The sequence below is a fragment of the Narcine bancroftii genome, chromosome 6 (genome assembly GCF_036971445.1).
Source record: "Narcine bancroftii isolate sNarBan1 chromosome 6, sNarBan1.hap1, whole genome shotgun sequence".
Taxonomy (NCBI): Eukaryota; Metazoa; Chordata; class Chondrichthyes; order Torpediniformes; family Narcinidae; genus Narcine; species Narcine bancroftii.
Genome location: NC_091474.1, coordinates 8,211,708 through 8,232,675, shown reverse-complemented (window position 1 = coordinate 8,232,675; position 20,968 = coordinate 8,211,708). Strand labels below are relative to the sequence as shown.

Below are 20,968 nucleotides of genomic sequence, written 5' to 3'. Positions count from 1 at the left end.
AGCGCTATCCATGGTTTCCCCCCTTTCCATAAGAATTTCCTTATTATTTTCTTTAGCTCCTTGAAGAATTTCTCTGTTAGGTGAATTGGCAACGATTGGAATAGGTATTGTATCCTTGGGAAGATATTCATTTTAATGCCATCACCAGACACTTGAAGCATTTCTTAATTGTGGAGGTCAGTGCCATGGGGTGATAGTCGTTGAGACCTGTTACTGCCACCTCTTTGGTACCAGAATGATGGTAGCTTTCTTGAAACTTGAGAGATGATGCACTGCTGCAGTGAGGTGTGAAGACGTCTGAAAGAACCTTAGTCAGTTGGCCTGCACAGTCCTTCAGTACCCGACCAGCTATGTTGTCTGGTCCCACTGCCTTGTGTGGGTTCACCTTGGTTAGAGTTTTCCTCACCTCTGCCAAGGCGATGCAGAGGACCCATTCATCAGGGGGAGACAGAGCTTGTTTCATTGTCAGTCTGTTCTTGTCATAGAACTGTGTATAGATGATGTTCAGTCTGTTCAGAAGGGAACCATTGTTGCCTTTAACTCAAGGATGTCTTGTGATCTATTAGGTCTTGATCCCATGCCACCACTTTCAGACAGCTACCTATAGATTTTCTCTGCGTACCCATTCTTTTCCTTCCAGATCGCACAGGAGAGTTTAGCTACTTGAATCTTGTCTCCTGTCTTAAAGGCAGTATCGTGAGCTCTGAGAAGTGCCTGGACCTCTGCATCCAACCTGGTTGTTGAAGCCCTGCTTGTTAAACATTTGATCTGGGTGACATCAATGCACTTGCTGATGTAGCTAATCATTGAGCTTGTGTACTCGTCTATGTTTACATGACCCTTGTAGGTGGTTGCCTCCCTGAACCAGCTCCAGTTCATGGTCTCAAAACTGCCCTATAGCGCTGCTGTGGCCACGTCGTGATCTCCCTGTGAACTGGCTATGTTCATTTTCCCAGCGGTCTGTATGCCAGGCTAAGCAGGATGGATATATGATTTGAGTATCCAAGGTGAGCTAACAGGCAGCCTTGGATGCAGTGTACACCTGATTCAAGGTGTTCTCTCCTCTTCTTCTTCTTCTTTGGCTTGGCTTCGCGGATGAAGATTTATGGAGGGAAATTATACCATCTATAAAGAGAAAAGTCATCCTTTTCAAAGTAGAGGTCCCTTATCACAATGAATTATTGGTCTATTGTCTCTCCTCAAAATATCAATGACGTGCTTATTTCATTCAATTAGATGTGCTTGACTCAGTCAGTTTTGTTTTTGCATCAAGTTGATTAGTCTGCTGGGTGCAGGTGGATCATCTCTCTGGGAGGTGATCTTGAACTTCTCAAAAGTTAAAATTGTTCTCTGTTCAGGCAACCAATCACATGTGTCATTGTTTGGAAGGTTAGTGATGAAAATGCAATCTCGCACTGTTACATTTCCGTGATCAGCACCAACCTGCTGCACGCTACAAAGAGAATTATTGATGTATGTGAGTGAGCGAGTGCTAAAGCCAGCAACTGTTAAACCAGCGACATCGAAAATAATTGCTTTCAAGTCTCTGAAACTATCTGCAAGATGAAATGGAATGAGCTTTGTGTGTAAATAGCTTCTTCACTAGTTTCCTTCTGTAATTTACACAAATATAGTGTAAATGAATGAGAGAACATTTACTTCTATAACTTTAAACTTTTAATTTATTCTTATTTATTTTAATTTCCTTTTTTTTGCCAGTTGCTTGAGGTTATCAGTTGCTTGAATTCCAGATACCAGGGGTTTTACTGTTATAACATCACCACAAGAATAAGTAGCTATTGCATTCAAAATGAAAAGAGAAATGATGGTGTCAAAGTTGTGCTCTCCAAAACACAAACTCTTACCAGTAAGACTCTGATCGCCATCAAAGCTGCAGCCCCTGTGGACACTGTACAGTCCATTAAAATGACATGGTCCTCACCGATATCCTTTGGCAGTCTCAAGTAATGAAGCTGTAAATTGAAAGTGTACAAGTTTTAAGAGGGCCTACAATAACTGTGGATAGTAAATCAAAACACTGATGCTTAGAGTAATGGATCGACCCCCATTTTAATAGCTGTGTCAATCCAGATTCCTTATGGTAAAGGCACAATCAAGAGGAGGAACATTTTCTGTTTTTTTTTTTACCTCTGGTTCTCCTGTAGTGTGGTTAGTCTGGATTAGGATTTTGCCAACTCTCACGTCCTTGCACACTGCGCGCAAGGCAGGTTCCATCGTCTCCCCCGCTCTTAGAATGGATACTCCTGTTATCTACGGGAATGATAAGAATGGAAATTATGGCACTCCTGTTATCTACGGGAATGATAAGAATGGAAATTATGGCAAAATCCAATCAGCTTCATAAAACTTGCCAACATCAACAAATAAATAGCAAGCAAACCTACAAGCTGCAAATTGAATGAGCATCACTAGGGGATTGTTCATGACTCTTCATGTAGTTTTTAATACGGCCACTCTCAACGGTAGTATATGGCCCTCCTGGGGGCCACACCACATTTAAGTGGCGGGGGGGGGGAGGATTATGGACTGAAATCATGAGATTTTTGTTATAGTTTTTATGTAGTCAGTAGGAGAGAAGAATGGTAGAAACCAAATAAACTTGACTGCTTCACAAGGAAGGGAGCCCCATAAACTTAGAGCCGAGTCCTAAAGGGACCATAGCCAAAAAAAGGTTGAGAATGGCTGATCTACTAATTCACATTTTGTGGAATGAAGCAAGTTTAATGAAGCAATAAGTTATTTAACCAACAACCAATTAAAAATGTAACACCTTATAGAAAGGAATCCGAATCTGTTGTCATGAACAAGTCACAAAATTCATTGTTTTGTAGCAGCGTCATAGAGCAAACGTTCATGTAAACCACCTGACAACAATACATTTTAAATAATAATGCATGAAAAGTAAAGCAGTGTCTTTGGTTTCTTGATTATTCAGGAATCTGATGGCAATGGGGAAGAAGCTGTCCTTATGTCGCTGAGTGCTTGTCTTTACGCTCCTGTACCTTTTTCTCCGATGGTAGCAATCCCTTACTAATCACAGAGCACCGATGGCATAGGGAATACTTAAAGTCGTATGTGAATGGAAAGAAAAAGGTTGAGAACAATACCGTTATTGGTATTCTCATTGGTACTGCTTTATTCAATTTAAAATAGAACAACTACTTACTTTAAAAGCTCAATTTTTATTTCTTCAGTGACACACCCTCACACACAGGTCAAGTTACAGAGCACAGTAGGGTTGAATGGAAGTACAAATCATCAAGGATCAACTATTTCATACCGTTTACTCTGCATCCACACAATTATTAAGACATGGGAGCTAATGGTCTAAGATTGGCCATAGTAAATTGATACTGGTGACCAAATGTTATTCCACAACACAAACTTCATAACCTACTTACTCTTGTGCCATCATATCTTCTACCTTCATAGTCTTCTCCTTGTAGTGTCTGAACTGTGCACGTCTGTCCAAAACACCAAGCAACACAATTTAGCTGGGATGGATTTATATTAACCTGTTTTTCATTAGATAAGAAATCTATATTCATTTCTTGTAAATTATTCACATCCTCTGCCCAAGATGGAAGCAGGAATCAGAGTTGAATATTTCATATATGATATCAGAATTTTGCTTTATTCCTTTTAGTACAAGATATAATTGATATTGAAGGGTCCATTTAAATAGTTGAATAACAATAATGGGATTGAATTTGGAATTTGACTACAGTTTTGTTCTAAGAATAGGACTAATGAACTTTGGACAGGAGCTTGCAACCAAAGTCACCCAAGAAGGGGCTAACTACAACTTGCAGGTTCTGCACAGATTCAAATTAACTGTCAGCTACTTTTGATATCACATTTTCTTTTGATTATTGTCAGTTTTTAAAATTCAGCACAAAACTTGAATGGCTGATATAAACTGATGGCAATGATCTTAAAATAGCTTTGGACCACTTACTGCCCCATGTCTGCTGGACATGCAGCTGCCTTCTCCTCTATACAAAGTTTTTAAAATAAATTATTTCATGCTAAAAGTGGTGGACTGATACTCCAGGGTGATGCTTACAGCCAATTTGAGTTCATTGAATATTCCCCTGAAACAATTATTTATCTGCATATAGTACTCTATTGTCATCTAAACACACCATTGGAATTTTCTAAATATTGCTAAATAAAATATTCCACCCCTACAAATTATTTCAACATTGCCATTTTGAAACAATCTAGTTCAGCAATGAGCCCAATGTGATTTTTCCATATTTATGTGTAAATGGACAATAACAAGATAATGGCAAGTATCCCATTTTAAATAGTTTTCGAGAGAGGCTGACAAATCTGCAGTAAACATTGGCAAAAAGGGCATTATTTCTGTTGACTTTGCCACTAGTTATTGTATCTGGAAGGCAGACATACATTGTGGCAGTTAATTATGGTCAGGAAATAGAGGTTTAAATAACTGCCAATTAAGACCTTGCTCTAATAACTAGCTATTATAAGCATGAAACCTTAATCCTTCACATTATGAATAGCTTTACAATGTAAGGAGAGCTCTGAATGTTGCTTCATTTTCCCTTTGTTATACGCTTTTCCACATTAATCCATTTTTATCTCCCTCTTTATTCTCTTTTTAAAGCCAGTTTTACTTTATACTTTTGTTCCCTTTCATTCATCTTAGTTCTCTTTACTGCCAAATACTGAAATCTCACTGGGGACAGAGCTTATCTAATGTTTTTTTTTTCCAAAGGAGTTATAAATATCAACTACTGCATAAAACCATGAATTATATCTTGCATAACTTGACTGATGAAACCATACATTTCCTTCTAAAAGACCTGACCTCCAGCATACTGTGGAGGGGGGAGTGGAAAACCAACTACAAGGGACAAGTTGTCATGGTCAGGTTTCTAGCACAGGGTCTTCGGTTAAGGAGAGATATAGTGATGGGGGTTTCGATTGTCAGGGAACAGATGGGAGGTTCTGTGAACAAGACTGAGATTCCCAGTGGCATGTTGCCTCTCAGGTGCCAGGGCCTTCTCAGATGGCGTCGACAACCATCTCAAGTGGGAGGAACAGCAGCCGGATGTCTGGTCCATGTTAGTACCAATGACATGGATAGGAAACAGAATCAGATCCCGAAGTGGGAATATAGGGAGTGAGGAAAAAAGCTAAAAAGCACAACCTCAAGGGTAGTAGTCTCTGGATTGTTGCCTGTGCCATCAGTGGCACAGTCTGCCTAGAGGTCTGTGACCAATGGAGGTCTGCAAGATCTCTGCTCTTTGTGATTTTTTTTGTTTATATATAATATATAAATAAATGACCTATATATATAGACAGGATGCAGAATTGGGCAGAAAGATAGCAGATGAAGTTCAATCTGGATAAAAGTGAATGGTTAAGGGCAGGATTCTTAACTTTGTGGAAAAACGGAAGTAGCCTTGAGAGATCTATGGATTTGGATCCCAAGGTCGCCGTGCTGGTGGATAGGTTAGTTAAGAAGGGTTATGGTGTGTTGGCCTTTATTAGTTGGGGGGATTGAGTCAAGAGGTAACGTTGCAGCTCTATAGAACTCTGGTTAGACCATACTCGGAATCTTATGAACACTTTTGGTCTCATTACAGGAAGGATGTAGAACCTATGGAGAGGGTGAGGAGGAAATTTACAAGGATGCTCCTAGATTGGAGAATGAGTCCATTGAGGCAAGGTTAGCAGCTTTTCTCTTTGGAATGAAGAAGGATGAGACGTGTCAATAAGTTATGAGAGGCATAGGTAGGGTGAACAGCCAGCACCTTTTCCCCAGGGCAAAAGTACAAGGTGAGGGAAAGCTCAGGGGTGATATGAGGAGTAAAGTTGTTTTTCTTTACACAATTTAATGGAATCCTGGAGTGCACTGTCAGGGGTACTGGTGGAGGCTAGTACAGTAGGGACATTTAAAATACTCTTAGACAAGCACATGGATGAAAGAAAATAGGTGGGTTATGAGGTAAGGAAGAGTTTGTTTTCTAAGTAGGTTTACAGTGGGCCAAGGAGTCTGAACTGTGCTGTAATGTTCTTTATTCTAAGTCGCAACTCACTGATCACTAGCATCCATAATTGAGCTGACTTCTTTCCCTGAAAAGTCCTTCCATCTAGACAGAGGTCCTATCTCAGATCTTGCCCATTTTCCTGTCTGTTCTTTCCTCAAAATAACCATTGAACCCTAGCTTCAAGTATGATTAATAACACACAATCAGTGAGCCCACCTCACTGACAAAAGACAAAGGAGGAAAAACCCAACACCCAACCCCAACCAACCAATTTTCCGCTGCAACCCTGTCTGCCTGTCCCGCATCGGACTTGTCAGCCACAAACGAGCCTGCAGCTGACGTGGACCTTTACCCCCTCCATAAATCTTCGTCCGCGAAGCCAAGCCAAAGAAGATAGTTTAAGCACAAATTTTAAAAAAACCATCCAAACAACTTCTCTGTGGTTTACCTGTCAAATAAAATCAGAAAACCAACTACAGCCTAATAGTATTAACTTGATCGGGAGCAAGTTTGTACAACTAGAGATGCATCTGACCGGTGATGTGCAAAACTAAATGATAATTTTATCAATTAATTCCTTTAAATTTCTCCTCATCAAGTGAAAATATAATTAAGGAAAGGAAAACATTGCAATAAGGTTTTTTTTTCTTTAAATAAATGAACCCTCCTTTCATAGTTGATTGTAATTCTTGTCAGGATTAAAGGCGTTAGATGTATGAAGTACAAAGCAAATAATGTTTTGTATTTCAAATGTCACTGTAGGAGCAGTAAAAAGGCACAAAAACATGTCCAGGCCTGTAGGGGCCTGTCTAGTGGAGAACAAGATGGGCTTTGAACCTTTATTTCTAATATTCTAAATAGGTGACTCCAACATGTTTTGCACTCATTTTGAAACCACCCAAGTTTAATGATCACCTTCTATCTCACATTAACCCCAGCTTTCTTCAGTGTTTCCCCATCCATTTTGATGCACAGAATGCCACAACAGTCGAGCACACTAGAACATTTCTGTCGATTACATTTTCAAAGTCTCCTCAAACTTCCTGTTCATTTCTCCATTTCCATGGCCCTTGGCAACAATGTTTGTAGAATATAATTGGCAATTATGTAATAAGAATATCAATGAACATGTACAGAAAAGATGATTCTTGGGGAAAGAAAAGGTAGCAAAAAGGACTAAACACACTACTGAAGGAACTCAGCAGACCAAGCAGTATCAGTGGGAGAGAAAGAGGATGGTTGATGTTTCAAGCAGATAAAGGGTTTTGGCTTGAAACATCAACCATCCTCTTTCTCTCATTATGCCATTAGACCTGCTGAATTCCTTGAGCAAACTTTGTCCAGCCTCCGATTTCAGCATCTGCCGTCTCTCGGCATGAACGAGAGTGGAGGGAAATGTGAAATAAAGGAGAATGTTATTTCCATACATACCCTGAAAGGCAATAGTGAAAGTGCGTGCTCTATTAACAGCCTCATCAACCTCTTTGAATAGAATATAAACTCATCTCGACACGTGTCTTTATTTCTGAAAATAAAGGAAAAGCTTTCAATACATCATTTAGAAAATATACAAAAAGTTTGATCTCCTTAACAAAGTCGAGCAAAATAAAACAGCTTTGTATGGCATTAATACTCAGTGGGCTGATATCGCCTCAAACCGCGCATCTTGGCGCCTCACAGTTCGGCGGGCAGCAACCTCCTTTGAAGAAGACCGCAGAGCCCACCTCACTGACAAAAGACAAAGGAGGAAAAACCCAACACCCAACCCCAACCAACCAATTTTCCCCTGCAACCGTGTCTGCCTGTCCCGCATCGGACTTGTCAGCCAAAATCGAGCCTGCAGCTGACGTGGACCTTTACCCCCTCCATAAATCTTCGTCCGCGAAGCCAAGCCAAAGAAGATAGTTTAAGCACAAATTTAAAAAAAAAAACATCCAAACAACTTGTCTGTGTTGTCTTCCTTTCATCTGGTTCTCTGTTCCTATATATTATTATTCATTCACCTCCCATGTTTTATTTGCAAGCAACAACTTCTTGGCCATGAATGTAAAGAGACTCTGATTCTCATGGTCCCCTTGAATTATTAAAAGGCTGATCATTTATATTATCATAATCTATTATCACAGTTTGAAACAGATGCAATTATGTCATTGTGGTTGGGGAAAAAATAGCAAATGCTTCAATGATGACCAAGCCGATGGGCAAGCAAATTGCTTTGTAGATTTCAGAAATGATTAGTTTCACAAAGCATTTGAAAAATGCAAGAGCAGCAATAAATATAATAAAGGCAGAGGAATAGTTTACATGAGCAGAAATACATGAAAGTGAGGGAAATTGGGATGGAGGGAGAAATCTGGTTTGAGCTGATCTTACGCCAACCTCATCAGATATTTATGCAGCTGAAGTTTACCAACTGGCAAAAACTCCTTAGAATATTAAATAATTTTGTGTTGTACTGCAGTTAAAAATATTTCATTTATAAGATAACGTATTGGGTATATTAATGCACCTGACAGTCATGAAACCAGCACCTCTCATTCTCGCTGGATGGCTCTTTGAACAGCAATTGGCCTCTTTAGCATTGGCTGTTTTTCTTTTTTTTGATACTGATTCCCAGCTGAAATTACTTTGCTTACCTAATTCTGCAGTTTCCGAACCATCTGTCATGAGTCCAGTAGCTTTTCAAAAAGAACTTTATCAAACATCTTTTGGAAGTCAAGAACATGTTAGTCTTTATTGAAGTCCTGCCCCAAGCAAGCTGGGTTGTTTTTTACTGAAGTGTGCTAACAAATGACCTGTTGGCAATGAAATTCAGGTTTTGGGATTTGCAGATCATTCTGCAAGCCCGACACCAACACACGAGGGCTGCTTTTATATCTGCACTGGTGTTCAAGTTTTCAGAATCACCAAATTTGTGGCATTCAGTTAAATGCATGGCAAATTGGGGAAAAAGGTTGAAAGACATTGATATCTTTCATAATCTCTGGTCATCCCAAAAGAGTCTATGACCAATGAAATAATAGTTGATCACAGAGGAGATGGAATAGCAAATATTGTTAATATTAATTCCATGTTGTCAGAAATGAAGAAAATATTGAAGGCACCAGTAATTAATATAATGAAGTAAATCACAAATATCTGGTTGAACTAAAAGCACAAAAAGCTGGAGAAACTCAGCAGGTCAAACAGTGTCCTTTATGTAGCAAAGGTAAAAATACAAAACCAACATTTCGGGCCTGGGCTCTTCATCAATGAAGATGGGGAAGATTAAAAATAGGTTAATGGGGTTCTCATTATCAAGAAACATTGAGCCTAGTCACAGAACACTACGAACCTAATAATCTAACCTCAGTAATGTGTGATGTAATTAAATCTATTATTAGTAGCACATTTAAGGATTACCTTTGCCACAACAAAAATCGACCACTTCCAAAAGAGGAAGATTCTGCTTGCTGAGTTTCCTTTGAACAGGACTGCAATAAACACCATTATGCATTTTACTTGTAAAAGGCACTTGACAACGTTCTGCTTGAAAAGCTGTCAGCCAAAGTTACACATCAGAAGTTGCTTGACTTGTAGCAGATGGCTCAGAAGCTGCAGAATTAGATAAGCAAAATAATCAAGCCAAACAATGACAGAGGAAAAAGACTGAAAACAAATTAGAGAAAAGGCAAAGTAGAAACCTGTTGAAATAGCTAAGGAATTATCAACTTTTTCATCCAATGAGTTGTAGAAAAAAAAAAGGCATAACTACATAATTCAAGAGATGTCACAAACTCTTAAACTGGTCAAATATCTATTGACTAGATAGTTTGCAAGCAATCCTTATGTAGAGGAGCAGGACACCACAGGAGAGTTTCAACTTGGTCAAAGGTGGTCATGCATTTGGGAGTTCACTTGATGGCTGGGCAGGCAATAAAAATTGTGGAATTATTTGAGAGGTGTTAGGTCTGCTTTGTTCATGAATGAGTGAGACAAACACCAGACTGAGTCGAAATCAGGGTTCTTTGTTCTTTATTACCGGATTGTAACACTTGCGACTAACCATGTTAGTCGGAGAATGCATTCTGCCGTTATCAGCAAAATGGTGATTTTTTTATACCCTTGGATACATGCTTAGAACATCATCATATCATTACTTGTCCAATGACTAAAACTGTTGCTATCCTTTCCCTGCTAGCTTCCTGCCTCTCAATCCATCAATGTCTCTCTTATCTTGTAAGTACAAGGATGCATTCACATCTTGTTACAGCCCTGCCCAGGGTAACTCCTTACACATTCCCATCTCATGATGTTTTACCTTACAGAGGCTATTTCAAAAATGAGATCTAATGACTTCTTTTTATGGGACAAATGCTCTGGCACCTTCACCACGGCAATCACACAAAACAAATTATTTTTCAATGGATTAAATCTTCATTCTTACAAAGGTGGATACAAAGCAACTAATTACTGTCAAGATTCAGTGTGCCAATTTTCAGCTTAAGGACTACATAAAGCAATCCAGCTAAGGGAATTTTGTTAAAAATTTGGACTTCCAGCACGGTAACAGGCCACCTTGGCCCACGAGTCTGTGTCGCCCAATTTACACCTCATTAACCTACAACCCCGGAGCCCCTAGGGAAAACCCACGCAGTCACAGGGAGAGCGTACAAACTCCTTACAGCAATGGGCTCGAACCCCGGTCCGGACTGAATTGCTAGTGCTGTAAAGACGTCGCGCTAACTGCTAGGCCAACCGTGCCATCACGTGAAATGGTGAACATTTTGGACAGAAGCTTATTTTTGATAAACAGTAAGCTAAGTTCATGTTTGTTGTTAATAATAAGTGTTTTTGTGAATGTGCTCAATCTTTAGTTTTAATCCTTTCATTTTACTGACAATACTTTATAAAATAAAAGACTTTAAGACTTCTGTCATGGCTATTACAAAGGGAATAGAAATAGGGACCAAGAAGAGTGACAATTGAAAAGAAAGGAACTAATTTACTGGCATTTTTTTTTTTAAGGGTAGCTTTGATAAAATTGACAAAATATCCAACATACAATGACACAATATTGAGAAATTAGGGTGGCTGAAGCCTTGGTGAAAGAGATAGGCTTGCAAGTGTTTTAATTAAGTGAAGAGATGTTGAGGAATTTTCACCGAGAGGGTTGAATAGATTCAGCACCTGATGAACGTGTGCATCCCCTGAACCTGTGGAGTGCTCTTCAACACACTCAACGTCTCTGGCAATGGTTGTGCTTGGTGGGCAGATGCCAATGTTGCCCTGAAGAATACAAAGAGGAAACATACTCTATGAATCTTTACAGCAAGCCAACAGACCTTTCAGACATTAAATGCTTGATTGCTTTTTAGAATATGCAAATACCCAAAAGCTGCAGAAATTTGATACTTGAATATTTTTATTTGACATTTGGCAGAGGAAACATATCTTCACTTAAATCTGTATTTGTTTGGAATTGAGAATATTCAGAATTTATTTGCATGAAAACTAAAAAGCAAGCAACTTCTCAAATAATCAGTTACTGCATACTCCAGCACACTCAGAAAAAGCACAGCAACATGTAGGGGAGTAATTTAAATTTTTGCTTAAGTTGAACTTGGCAATATTAGATTGGCTTTCTGACGTGGAAACAAACTTTGCATGTGCTTGTAAAATATGGACAATCTCATAAATCCAATTGTACACTACTGCCCACAACTAAATGAGTCCCATATCAATGAAGACTTTTGTTGTCAGGTACAGATCACCACTCAGATTTTAAAGCATTAGAAGTTGAATTAGTGTGGAAGAGTTGATGTGCAAGAGATAAAAATGTAATAAGTTATCTTAGTTTTCTGAAAGATGCGCCCCTTTCTTTCTAAGAACGGTAAAAGATCCAATGTCCTCAATAATCATTGGGTAAATTGTGAAAAGCGCAGTACTCTAAAGGTTGGCAAAGTTATTTGGGTGTAAAATTGCTGACAAAAAAAAAACTGAGCTTTTTGCAAGATTCCTACCTGAGAGATATGACCATCATGTGCTACTCATCAAAACTTTGGGAGACCCTCCTAAATTACTGGAGTTTCCAAGTCTGGTCTTCCAGAAAAATCAACAATATGTGAGAAAGGGCACTTTTGGCTGGTTCTTACCCAGGCAACTGATAGGAATTGGAGTCGGTCTATTCCGTCTTCTTTCAATGGACATGTTTTCCCTTCAGTGAACTCTTGTGCCACAGTCTCAAAAATTAATATTGCTTGGGTAGAAAATGTGTACAACATTCCAGCGCATGCTCACAGTAAGTGCCCTGCCTTATTGTGCAAAAACCTTCTTTCTCTTACTACCCCTTGCAACAAAGTCTAATGTATAATTTGCTCTCTGATGGCTTGCTTTGCCTGCCTGTTAACTTTCCATAATTATTTTTCTGCCACGTCATTCTTTCTGAATCAAAATGATTTTTCTCCTCCCAGCTAATTTAACAATACTTTATAGATTGGACTCTGCTCTAAGGGAGGGTAAGTGAACGATAAATGCCTTTCAATTTATTATTAGAATCTTATCTCAAAATCTCATAACCTGGAAATGATTATACGGTATGGTAAGACGTCAAATTGGTATTCACGTTATTTGTTTAAGTTTATTGCCACTTTTGCTGGCACAGATGGGAAATTAGTCCAAGTATATTAAATATTTTTTCTTTCTTTGGATATTTTGATGTTCCTTTAGTCACTACTTTCAGAAGTTCTAATACAATGGATTAAATACAAACAAACTCTCAACTTCCTGTCCATTTATAAACATGAATAATAATGAAAACCCCAGAGAGGTTTTTATTGAAGTCCTCAAAAACACTGTAAATGGTGAAACATGGCCAACAGAACCAAACTGCATATTAAATTAATCCCCAACCACTCTCAAATAAACCCTGGATTCCCCGACAGGGATGTCACCCTTAATTAAGTTAGACGTTGGCAGTTGCTGGGCAACTGTCTCAGAGTTCAGCATTGGCGTTTATATTTCCAGGAAGTGAAATCTAGTATAATTAAGCAGTCATCTGCTCAGTGAGCATGTGGATTTATCTTACTCAGTTGATTGATTTCTATTAAACTGCTACAGAAAATGATTCACAAAATTAAAAATTCACAAATGCTTTTCTAAAATAAATTGAAACATCTTAACTAAAATTCTTACCTAGTTATTTTGCTGGTAATATGGACTTTAGCTTCCTTTAAAATGTGTTACTCTTGTCACGATCTCATTTTTAGTGCTATCTCAATTTGTTTTAAAGAATAACTGAGCCGCCAATGAAATGAGCAAGGCCAGGGATGTGTGTGATGAGGGGTAACTAGATCCATCAAGTGCCATCAAGATTCACTTGAGTAGTGAATGTTTGTTAGGGTGAAGTTCATGGGGGAAATGCTGGCTAGTGCCAAGTTCACTGGGGAAGCAGAATATCATTGCACATGCCTGCACTACACCCACGTTTAGGGGATAAATATTTGCAAAACTTACTAACTTTTATCAATCATCTTTTGAGTAATCCACTCGTGTTTTGGATGACGTTTAGGTTCTCAATAGTCAACAAAAACCACAGTGATGTCCCACCATCAGCAAATTCCAATGCAATTGAGCACCTTGCAGAAGATGCAATAGGAAATAACATTTGGGACTGCAATTCAACAGCACATGGGTGATGATGGAAGGTTGATGTCACCAAGACCACAGCACTGGAGATGTTTTGATGGTTCACATTGACTCAGGTGTGGAGAATGGAAGCATTAAGCAGCAAATGCTGAGTGGAATTTGTGAGCTGTCTGCATTAATGTCTAAATTAATGCAAGTTTCCTGGTGTTATGGCATAATTGTGGATTTGTATTTATTGGCAGCTTTTCTAAATTCTCCAATTCAACGGAGTAATTTACCACAGATGCACTAATTTAAATGCAGGGAGCCAATAGTTTGTGAACAGCAAGATGATGACGACCTGATCATCACTGTTTGGGTAAAGTCACTAGGGATGATCTCCCAGATTTTCTTCATAATAGGATCATAGAATCATTTACATTCTGCTGAACAAAGGCCAGAATTCGCCGGCATCTGCAGACTGTTAGGTCTGCTTTGTTCATGAATGAGTGAGACAAACACCAGACTGAGTCGAAATCAGGGTTCTTTGTTCTTTATTACCGGATTGTAACACTTGCAACTAACCATGTTAGTCGGAGAATGCATTCTGCCGTTATCAGCAAAATGGTGATTTTTTATACCCTTGGATACGTGCTTAGAACATCATCATATCATTACTTGTCCAATGACTAAAACTGTTGCTATCCTTTCCCTGCTAGCTTCCTGCCTCTCAATCCATCAATGTCTCTCTTATCTTGTAAGTACAAGGATGCATTCACATCTTGTTACAGCCCTGTACAGGGTAACTCCTTACACATTCCCATCTCATGATGTTTTACCTTACAAGACTCCCTGTTTACCCAAAAGGCCAGAGAACCTTTGATTGAGATTTAATTCTGAGAGGGTTGCATCCCATATCACTCAGGTGTATCAGCCTCGATTTTGTCGCCAAGCCTTGAAACAAATATTCTTTTCACTGAGCAAGAGGCCTTTCAACTCAGCCACAGCCAAAGGAGCCGATATCTAACTGTGGCCCACCTTGGTAATAACAGTTGAGAAAATGAGAAGCCGGAGGGATTCAGCAGGTCAGGCAGTATCCCTGGAGAAAAGTGGACAGTCAACATTTAGAGGCAGGAACTTTAATGGATCCAAAACGCTATCTGACCACTACCTTCCATTACCCACCTGGTCCCTCCAGCTTCTCATTATTTGCGCAAGCTTCGAGCAACTGCAATTCTTGTGTTTCTCAAGGTATAAAAATCGGCTAGGGCTATGAGTCGAGTTTAGTTTCTGACCCCAATCCATAATTGCCTTGCTGCTTCATTTCTGAGATTTGTGACATTTAGCCACTTAATTAAACTTGTGCTTAGCTTGTTTGTCACTAGGAACCTCTTCAGTTTGTTCAGTTACAGGGTAAGCTGAGAGAGGCCTTCATTTTTAAAAATTTTTTAGTTGGTATATTCTGTTATTGTGGTTACATTCTAGAACGCCTACACAAGATGACTGCAGTTTAACTTCAGACACTTTTTACGTGCGTAAAATTGGGGGAAGGGATGGGGGAAGAATACATTTTTTTAAATATAGCATAAATTGCTTAATCTTTGGTTTATGGTTTAATTATTTTAGTAATTGGGTAACCTTTAATGTTGTGAATGAAAATACAAATTAAAAAAAAATACTGGAAACACTCAGCAGTATCTGCGAGAAGAGAAACAATGGCAGGTCGGAGAACCTTCTCACCTGGGAAAAAAAGAAAGCAAGTTAGTTTACAGTTGGAGAGAGGGAAAAGGGTAACGAGGAAGATGGAAAGGATCTCTCTGATGAGTGCAGGGTACTGTCCGGATAATCCTTTGAGTTAATCTGGTTGGTAAATTAATGAGAGTGGACAGCGAAAGTGCTGCAAAATTATGCAGAAGCTCCAAAACTGCAAAGCTGTAGGGACTGTTAAGCAGGTTCAGTGGCACTGAAGGAAGTTGAGCCAGCTTTGTATATGGATGATCTAAGGCATCTGATGTAAACATTTGAGGTACAGTGTGTTACCAGAAACTGTTGAATGCAATATGGAATCCAGAAGGGTATGAGGTACCCAAACTGAAGATGAGGTGTTGTTCCTAAAAATTACACTTGGTCTTGTAACAACAATGCAGGAGGCATGGATTTAAAGGCCAGAATGAAGTAGTGAAGAGGCAAGAGGCTCAGTGTTGACATGGACACAGGTCCCCTATGATGTGATCACTCGATCTGTGTTTCACTTTACCACTGTAGAGGAAACCACATTGGGAGCATTGAACGGAGTGCACTAGACTGGGAGGAAGGCTGCCTCAAGTGGCAAGGGTGCTTGCATCCCTGGCTGGTGGGAAGGGAAGAAGTAAATGGACCAGTCCTGCAGCACCGCAAGAAGGGGAGCCATTAGTGGATTGAAATGTATGGATAAGGCTGCAGTGTCTCAGGAATACAGGAAGGGACGGGAAAGATGCATTTAGCAGTGGAGGTACTGAAAAGCATGAAAGATATATTGAATGTGTGGGCTGGAAAGCAGGGACCCAGGGAATTCTATCCTTCCCATGTCCAGAAGGAGAGGGAATGACCACAGAGATTTGCAAAATATACAAGATTTAGCCAAGGGAAGTGGTTCACCTGGTGGCTCAGAGGTGTCCTCCTTTTGCACAAGTTGACCCTGAAGTGCAGAGTGCTTGTCATTTCAATTCTAGATCCCACTCCCGGGCTTATCTATCTATCTATCTCCTCCTGCACTGTATTATAAGATTAAAGGCAAGTTTGAGGAACACCACCTCACATTTTGTGACATTTGACTCAACATTGAACGCAATTAGCTTCAAGTAACTCTCTCCCATTAGGACTTACCAGTTCTGTCATTAGTTAGCCATCTGTAATTTTGGACAGTTTTTTTTCTCTCTCTACACTGACCTGACCTGCCAAATCGTTTCTGAAGCTCTGCACTGCACAAATTTTATATTCCTTTCCATGTTCTTTCTAACTACCCTCATCAATCAACCAGGTTACTTCATTAACAGCTTCTGCTCACAACAACCCTGACCTCACAATTTCAGAGATTCTTTTTGTCTAATTCATTCTTTTTCCATTCTCTCTCTCTGCAACTTGATTAGTTCTCCCTTGTTTCCCCTCAGCTTCAAGCTGAAATATGAATAGTTTCTCTTTCTACTTGCTGAGCATTTTTGATTCATAATTTGGGTTTCCAGTATCAGCCTCTTTGTAATTTCAAATATTCAATGAAAATCAATCTCTATCAGCAATACCTTTAGAACAGTGGTTCTCAACCTTTTTCTTTCCACTCACATACCACTTCAAGTAATCCCTATGCCATCGGGCTCTGTGATTGGTAAGAGATTGCTTAAGGTGGAATGTGGGTGGGAAGATTGAGAAGCATTCCTCTAGGCCCAATTGTTACTGAAATGTTTTGCTTGAGAAAAACTGTCATTGGCCCATTTCCTTTGGAGTTATGAAACCGTGCACATAACGAGTCCATTAGGTATGATTAAAACAGCAGTTTTCATTGTTTTCTTTCCACTCACATCCAACCTTAAGTATCCCCTTACTAATCACAGAGCACCTATGGCCTAGGGATTACTTAAGGTGGGATGTGAGTGGAAAGAAAAAGTTGAAAAACCACTGCATTAGAGCATTCATCATGAAGAGAATTTACCACAGATTAGCAGCTCCTTTAAATTGTGGAAATGCATTTCAAAACGTGATAATTTTTAAAACATAAAAGAGGAATGGTCATTCACGACAACTGGTCATTCTTCTAGGTGTCCCCTTTCTACAAAAATAAAAATGTTAGATCTATCATTCTCATATTGACAAACCCTGCTACACTAGGGAAGGAAAAGGTCAAATTGCTGCTTTTTCACTTCTAGGCTGGATGATATTCCGTTGGCAATGATCAATTCCCAGGAGACACTATCTCGAAGGACCTTTCCTGGACCCAACACACGAATGTTAGTGAGAAAAAAGCACGTCAGCACCTTAACTTTCTCAGGAGTTGGGAGAGGTTCAGTATAACAACAAAAACATTGTAAAACTTCTACAGATGTGTAGAGGAAAATGTGTAAACTAGCTGCATCACAGTAAGTAGAAAAACCTGTAAAAGGTAGTGGACACAGCACTGCATATCACGGGCAAAATTCTCCACACCAAGACTCGCACTACCAGGTTCAGGAACAGTTGCTACCCCTCCATTATCAGACTCCTCAACAACAAACTCAATCAGGGACTCATTTAAGGACTCTATGCTTTGCACATTATTTATGATTGAATTTTTAATTTTTTGTACACATCTCTTTCCTTGAATACAGTTTTTTGCACTACTGATGAGTAAAAATTCTGCCTGGCCACAGGAAAAAAAATCTCATTGCTTTGTGATGTACTCCGGATATAAATCTGAACTTTGAAATGTATTTTTAAAATGGAAAAAGTTATTCACTAGACTTTTCTCCTGTTTTCTGTCTGCTCTGTGTAACTGTTCTGTGAGAATAAATTATTAACAACTTAATTTATAATTGAACATATGCATAAGTGATTTAACTGCACCCGTGGAGAGTCCTTCAGTGGGAAATAGGATTGACAGCATCTCGAGAACTAGTTTATATTATCTGTATCGAATTAACACTGTCAAATAGTAAAACATTGTTAACGCATTATGCTCCAAGTTCAATGATCAGTCCATGGTAAGTTCCAAGAAATCTGTTCAATATTTCTGACAATAAATATTGGATAGAAAAGAAAGGTCAAAGTAAAAGTAGATAAACAATGGAAGTTCCTCCCCCACCCACTTTGGTAAGAAGGAAGCAATATTTCAAAGATTATCAATGATACGCTTAGAGAAAGTGTTTAATTTTGTTATTAACTTTTGAAATACTCATTACTAGTGACAATGAAGTCGCTACCAGTCACCTTTGCAGGTTACCCAGGAATGCAGAGTTGAGTGGGGGTACTGGACCTGAGCCCAGCATGAATGTGCCTGGGCTTGAAGACTAGGGACCAAGTATTAGAAGTTGGATTATGAAATTAACACTAAAGCTACTTTAGATGGCTTCTGAAAGTACAAAGAATAGAGTCGCATTGAAGCTCAGATATAGTTTTGCATTTGATGATGATGTGGATTGCTAAGTCTGGGTATCAAATGCAGTTAAATCTTGAGCCAAGATGAAGTTAGCCATAAGTTGCAACTGCTGTGACCGATGTGTTGCAAGCAAAGATCACACCAAGCAGTAGGGAATAACTAAACTTATAAAATCTCTCTAATGTAGCAAAAGGGAAATTGATAAACTTATCAAGATGCAAGGAATTAGTTAAATTAATGAAGCCACTTCAAAGCATTCTAACTATTGGCTATCAACAAATTCTAGAAAACCATTGTAAGCAGTTGTATGCAATTATTTGTTTGATGTTTTCTAAAAATCGCCAATATATTGGCTCGAAATGCAAAAACAGCTAAGAAAACAAATGAAGTATGCAAATTCTGCTCACATATCCCAGCGCAGTTTCCTCTGTTCAGATGGGAATTATATTCGAAGCAGGACAATGAAGGAAAAACAGATGGAGAGGAAAGAAAAGATTTCAACTCATTAATGCCTAACAACAAATGAAAAAACAACACAACTGTCCCCAGTGTGTGGCAGCAGGACACCAGCGTACCCATGTAGTGCAATGATTACTTCTGAAATTTTTAGGCTGCAAAGTAATTTTGCCAACTGATTCCAAACTTAAACTCTGATTAGAAGTAGAGTTTTTATGCAATAGAATATCGCTTTTTTTTTCACCTTTTATTCAATTTTTAACAAGCAGAAACTGTAAACAAAGCTGCACTACGAACATGGGTTGATGCCACAAACTGTTGCTCTCAAATATGACATTAACTTTGAACCCTCTGAACTTCCTGTAAGTAGAACAGAAAGTTAACTTCCTGTTGCATTTCCATTGTGGGGGACCATTGATGGAAACTGATTTGAACAAGTTCAATGTCAAGTCTTAAATCTTGGAAACTGCCTTATCCTGATCATGAGGGGTCAGTTTTCCTTTATCTCAATTTTTCAATTTACTGATTTGAACAGACCAGGAAGTTCAAAGAGTTGTTTCATAACCAGTTCAGAAACTGCCAATCAGCTTAGAGACATTTTGAGTACTCAACTTGCTCCGAGAACAATTTTTAAATCTATACAAGTACTAGTTGAGAAAAAAGTAATCGAAATGCTCAGAGATTAATAGGGAATTGGTATGTCTTCATGAAATAACTTGATTCATTAATATGGAATGCCAGAAGTCAATAGTTTTACATGGAACTGCCTGTATCAAAGCATGGGTTAGTATTCACATTGCCTCTTGCAGTACATAGTGTTTGATGTATTCCTACCGTTGTTTGTTCATACCTTACATTGAGTTCTCGCTGAGTTGAAAACAGTAACAATTCGTTCAAGCATTTTTTTAATAGCACATACGAGAGGGGGGAAAAAGAGTTTTAAAACAATAATTCACATTTTGCAGTTATTTCACAACACTCAGACTCTGGTACCTTTTTTGAAAGCTTTGCTTTGTGGAAACTACATCACACATTACTGGGGCCTCCGGTGAGTTTTAGTTGATGAAAGAAATGATTTATCTCAAGAAAATCAAAGAGCCTTCTCTTCAGAAACAAGATCAAAATGTGCAAGAATAAAATTATTGGTCTAAAAGGCAAATTTCTACTTGTTTATGGTAAACACAAGCTTCACAAAAAATGTGGAGTATATTAACTATTTGAAAAGCTGAAAAGCTTTAAAAAGAATATTTCCATTACACGATTACCCAGAGAGATGGTGTTCTAAATTTCAAATGTAAGAAATTGCAGAAGAGGTGGAGGGCATTTAACATTTCCATCCCAAATAAACCCCAATTCCCACTTTCACTCACTATGCCTTTCTCACTTTTTCTCCTCTCCAACCCCAAATAACATTCCCAACCACTTGTTACTGTACACCAGCTATAGTTTCTATCCGTTAAGCCTGAACAATTCTCTTTCGTTTCTTGAAAGCTTAAATTAGCCCCTAATCTTCCGAATGCAAAGAATCCAACAGTTTCTCACTCCATCCGCCCCCCCCCCCCCCCCCCCGGCCCATCTTGGATTAGGTTCCAAAATACTATACGTATTCCAAATGGATTCTAAACTCCAACCCTTCCTTTCCCTGAGGGCCCCACTCACCTTGTACTCTGATGCTCTCGATATTAAAACAGCATTCCATTTCTACACCTTTGTTACATTTTAATGATCTGTGTACAAGGATTTCCTCATCTCATTTGGT

At 38.9% G+C, this 20,968-nt stretch overlaps 1 protein-coding gene across 5 annotated transcripts in view; it reads right to left on the bottom strand.

Annotated features, from left to right (window-relative positions):
* The window catches only part of LOC138735666 (uridine-cytidine kinase-like 1), a 110,156-nt gene that overhangs the window by 6,855 nt on the left and 82,333 nt on the right, over positions 1–20,968 (bottom strand). For 2 of the 5 annotated variants that reach the window (XM_069883844.1, XM_069883847.1), the window contains 7 exons: positions 20,044–20,076; positions 19,161–19,180; positions 11,214–11,312; positions 7,476–7,569; positions 3,423–3,485; positions 2,149–2,271; positions 1,866–1,973 (listed from right to left, as the gene is read on the bottom strand). In XM_069883844.1, coding sequence (XP_069739945.1) covers positions 1,866–1,973; positions 2,149–2,271; positions 3,423–3,485; positions 7,476–7,569; positions 11,214–11,312; positions 19,161–19,180; positions 20,044–20,076 — 540 coding nt within the window. The remainder of the gene's footprint in view (positions 1–1,865; positions 1,974–2,148; positions 2,272–3,422; positions 3,486–7,475; positions 7,570–11,213; positions 11,313–19,160; positions 19,181–20,043; positions 20,077–20,968) is intronic. The other 3 variants (XM_069883846.1, XM_069883848.1, XM_069883845.1) reach the window with 2 other exon arrangements.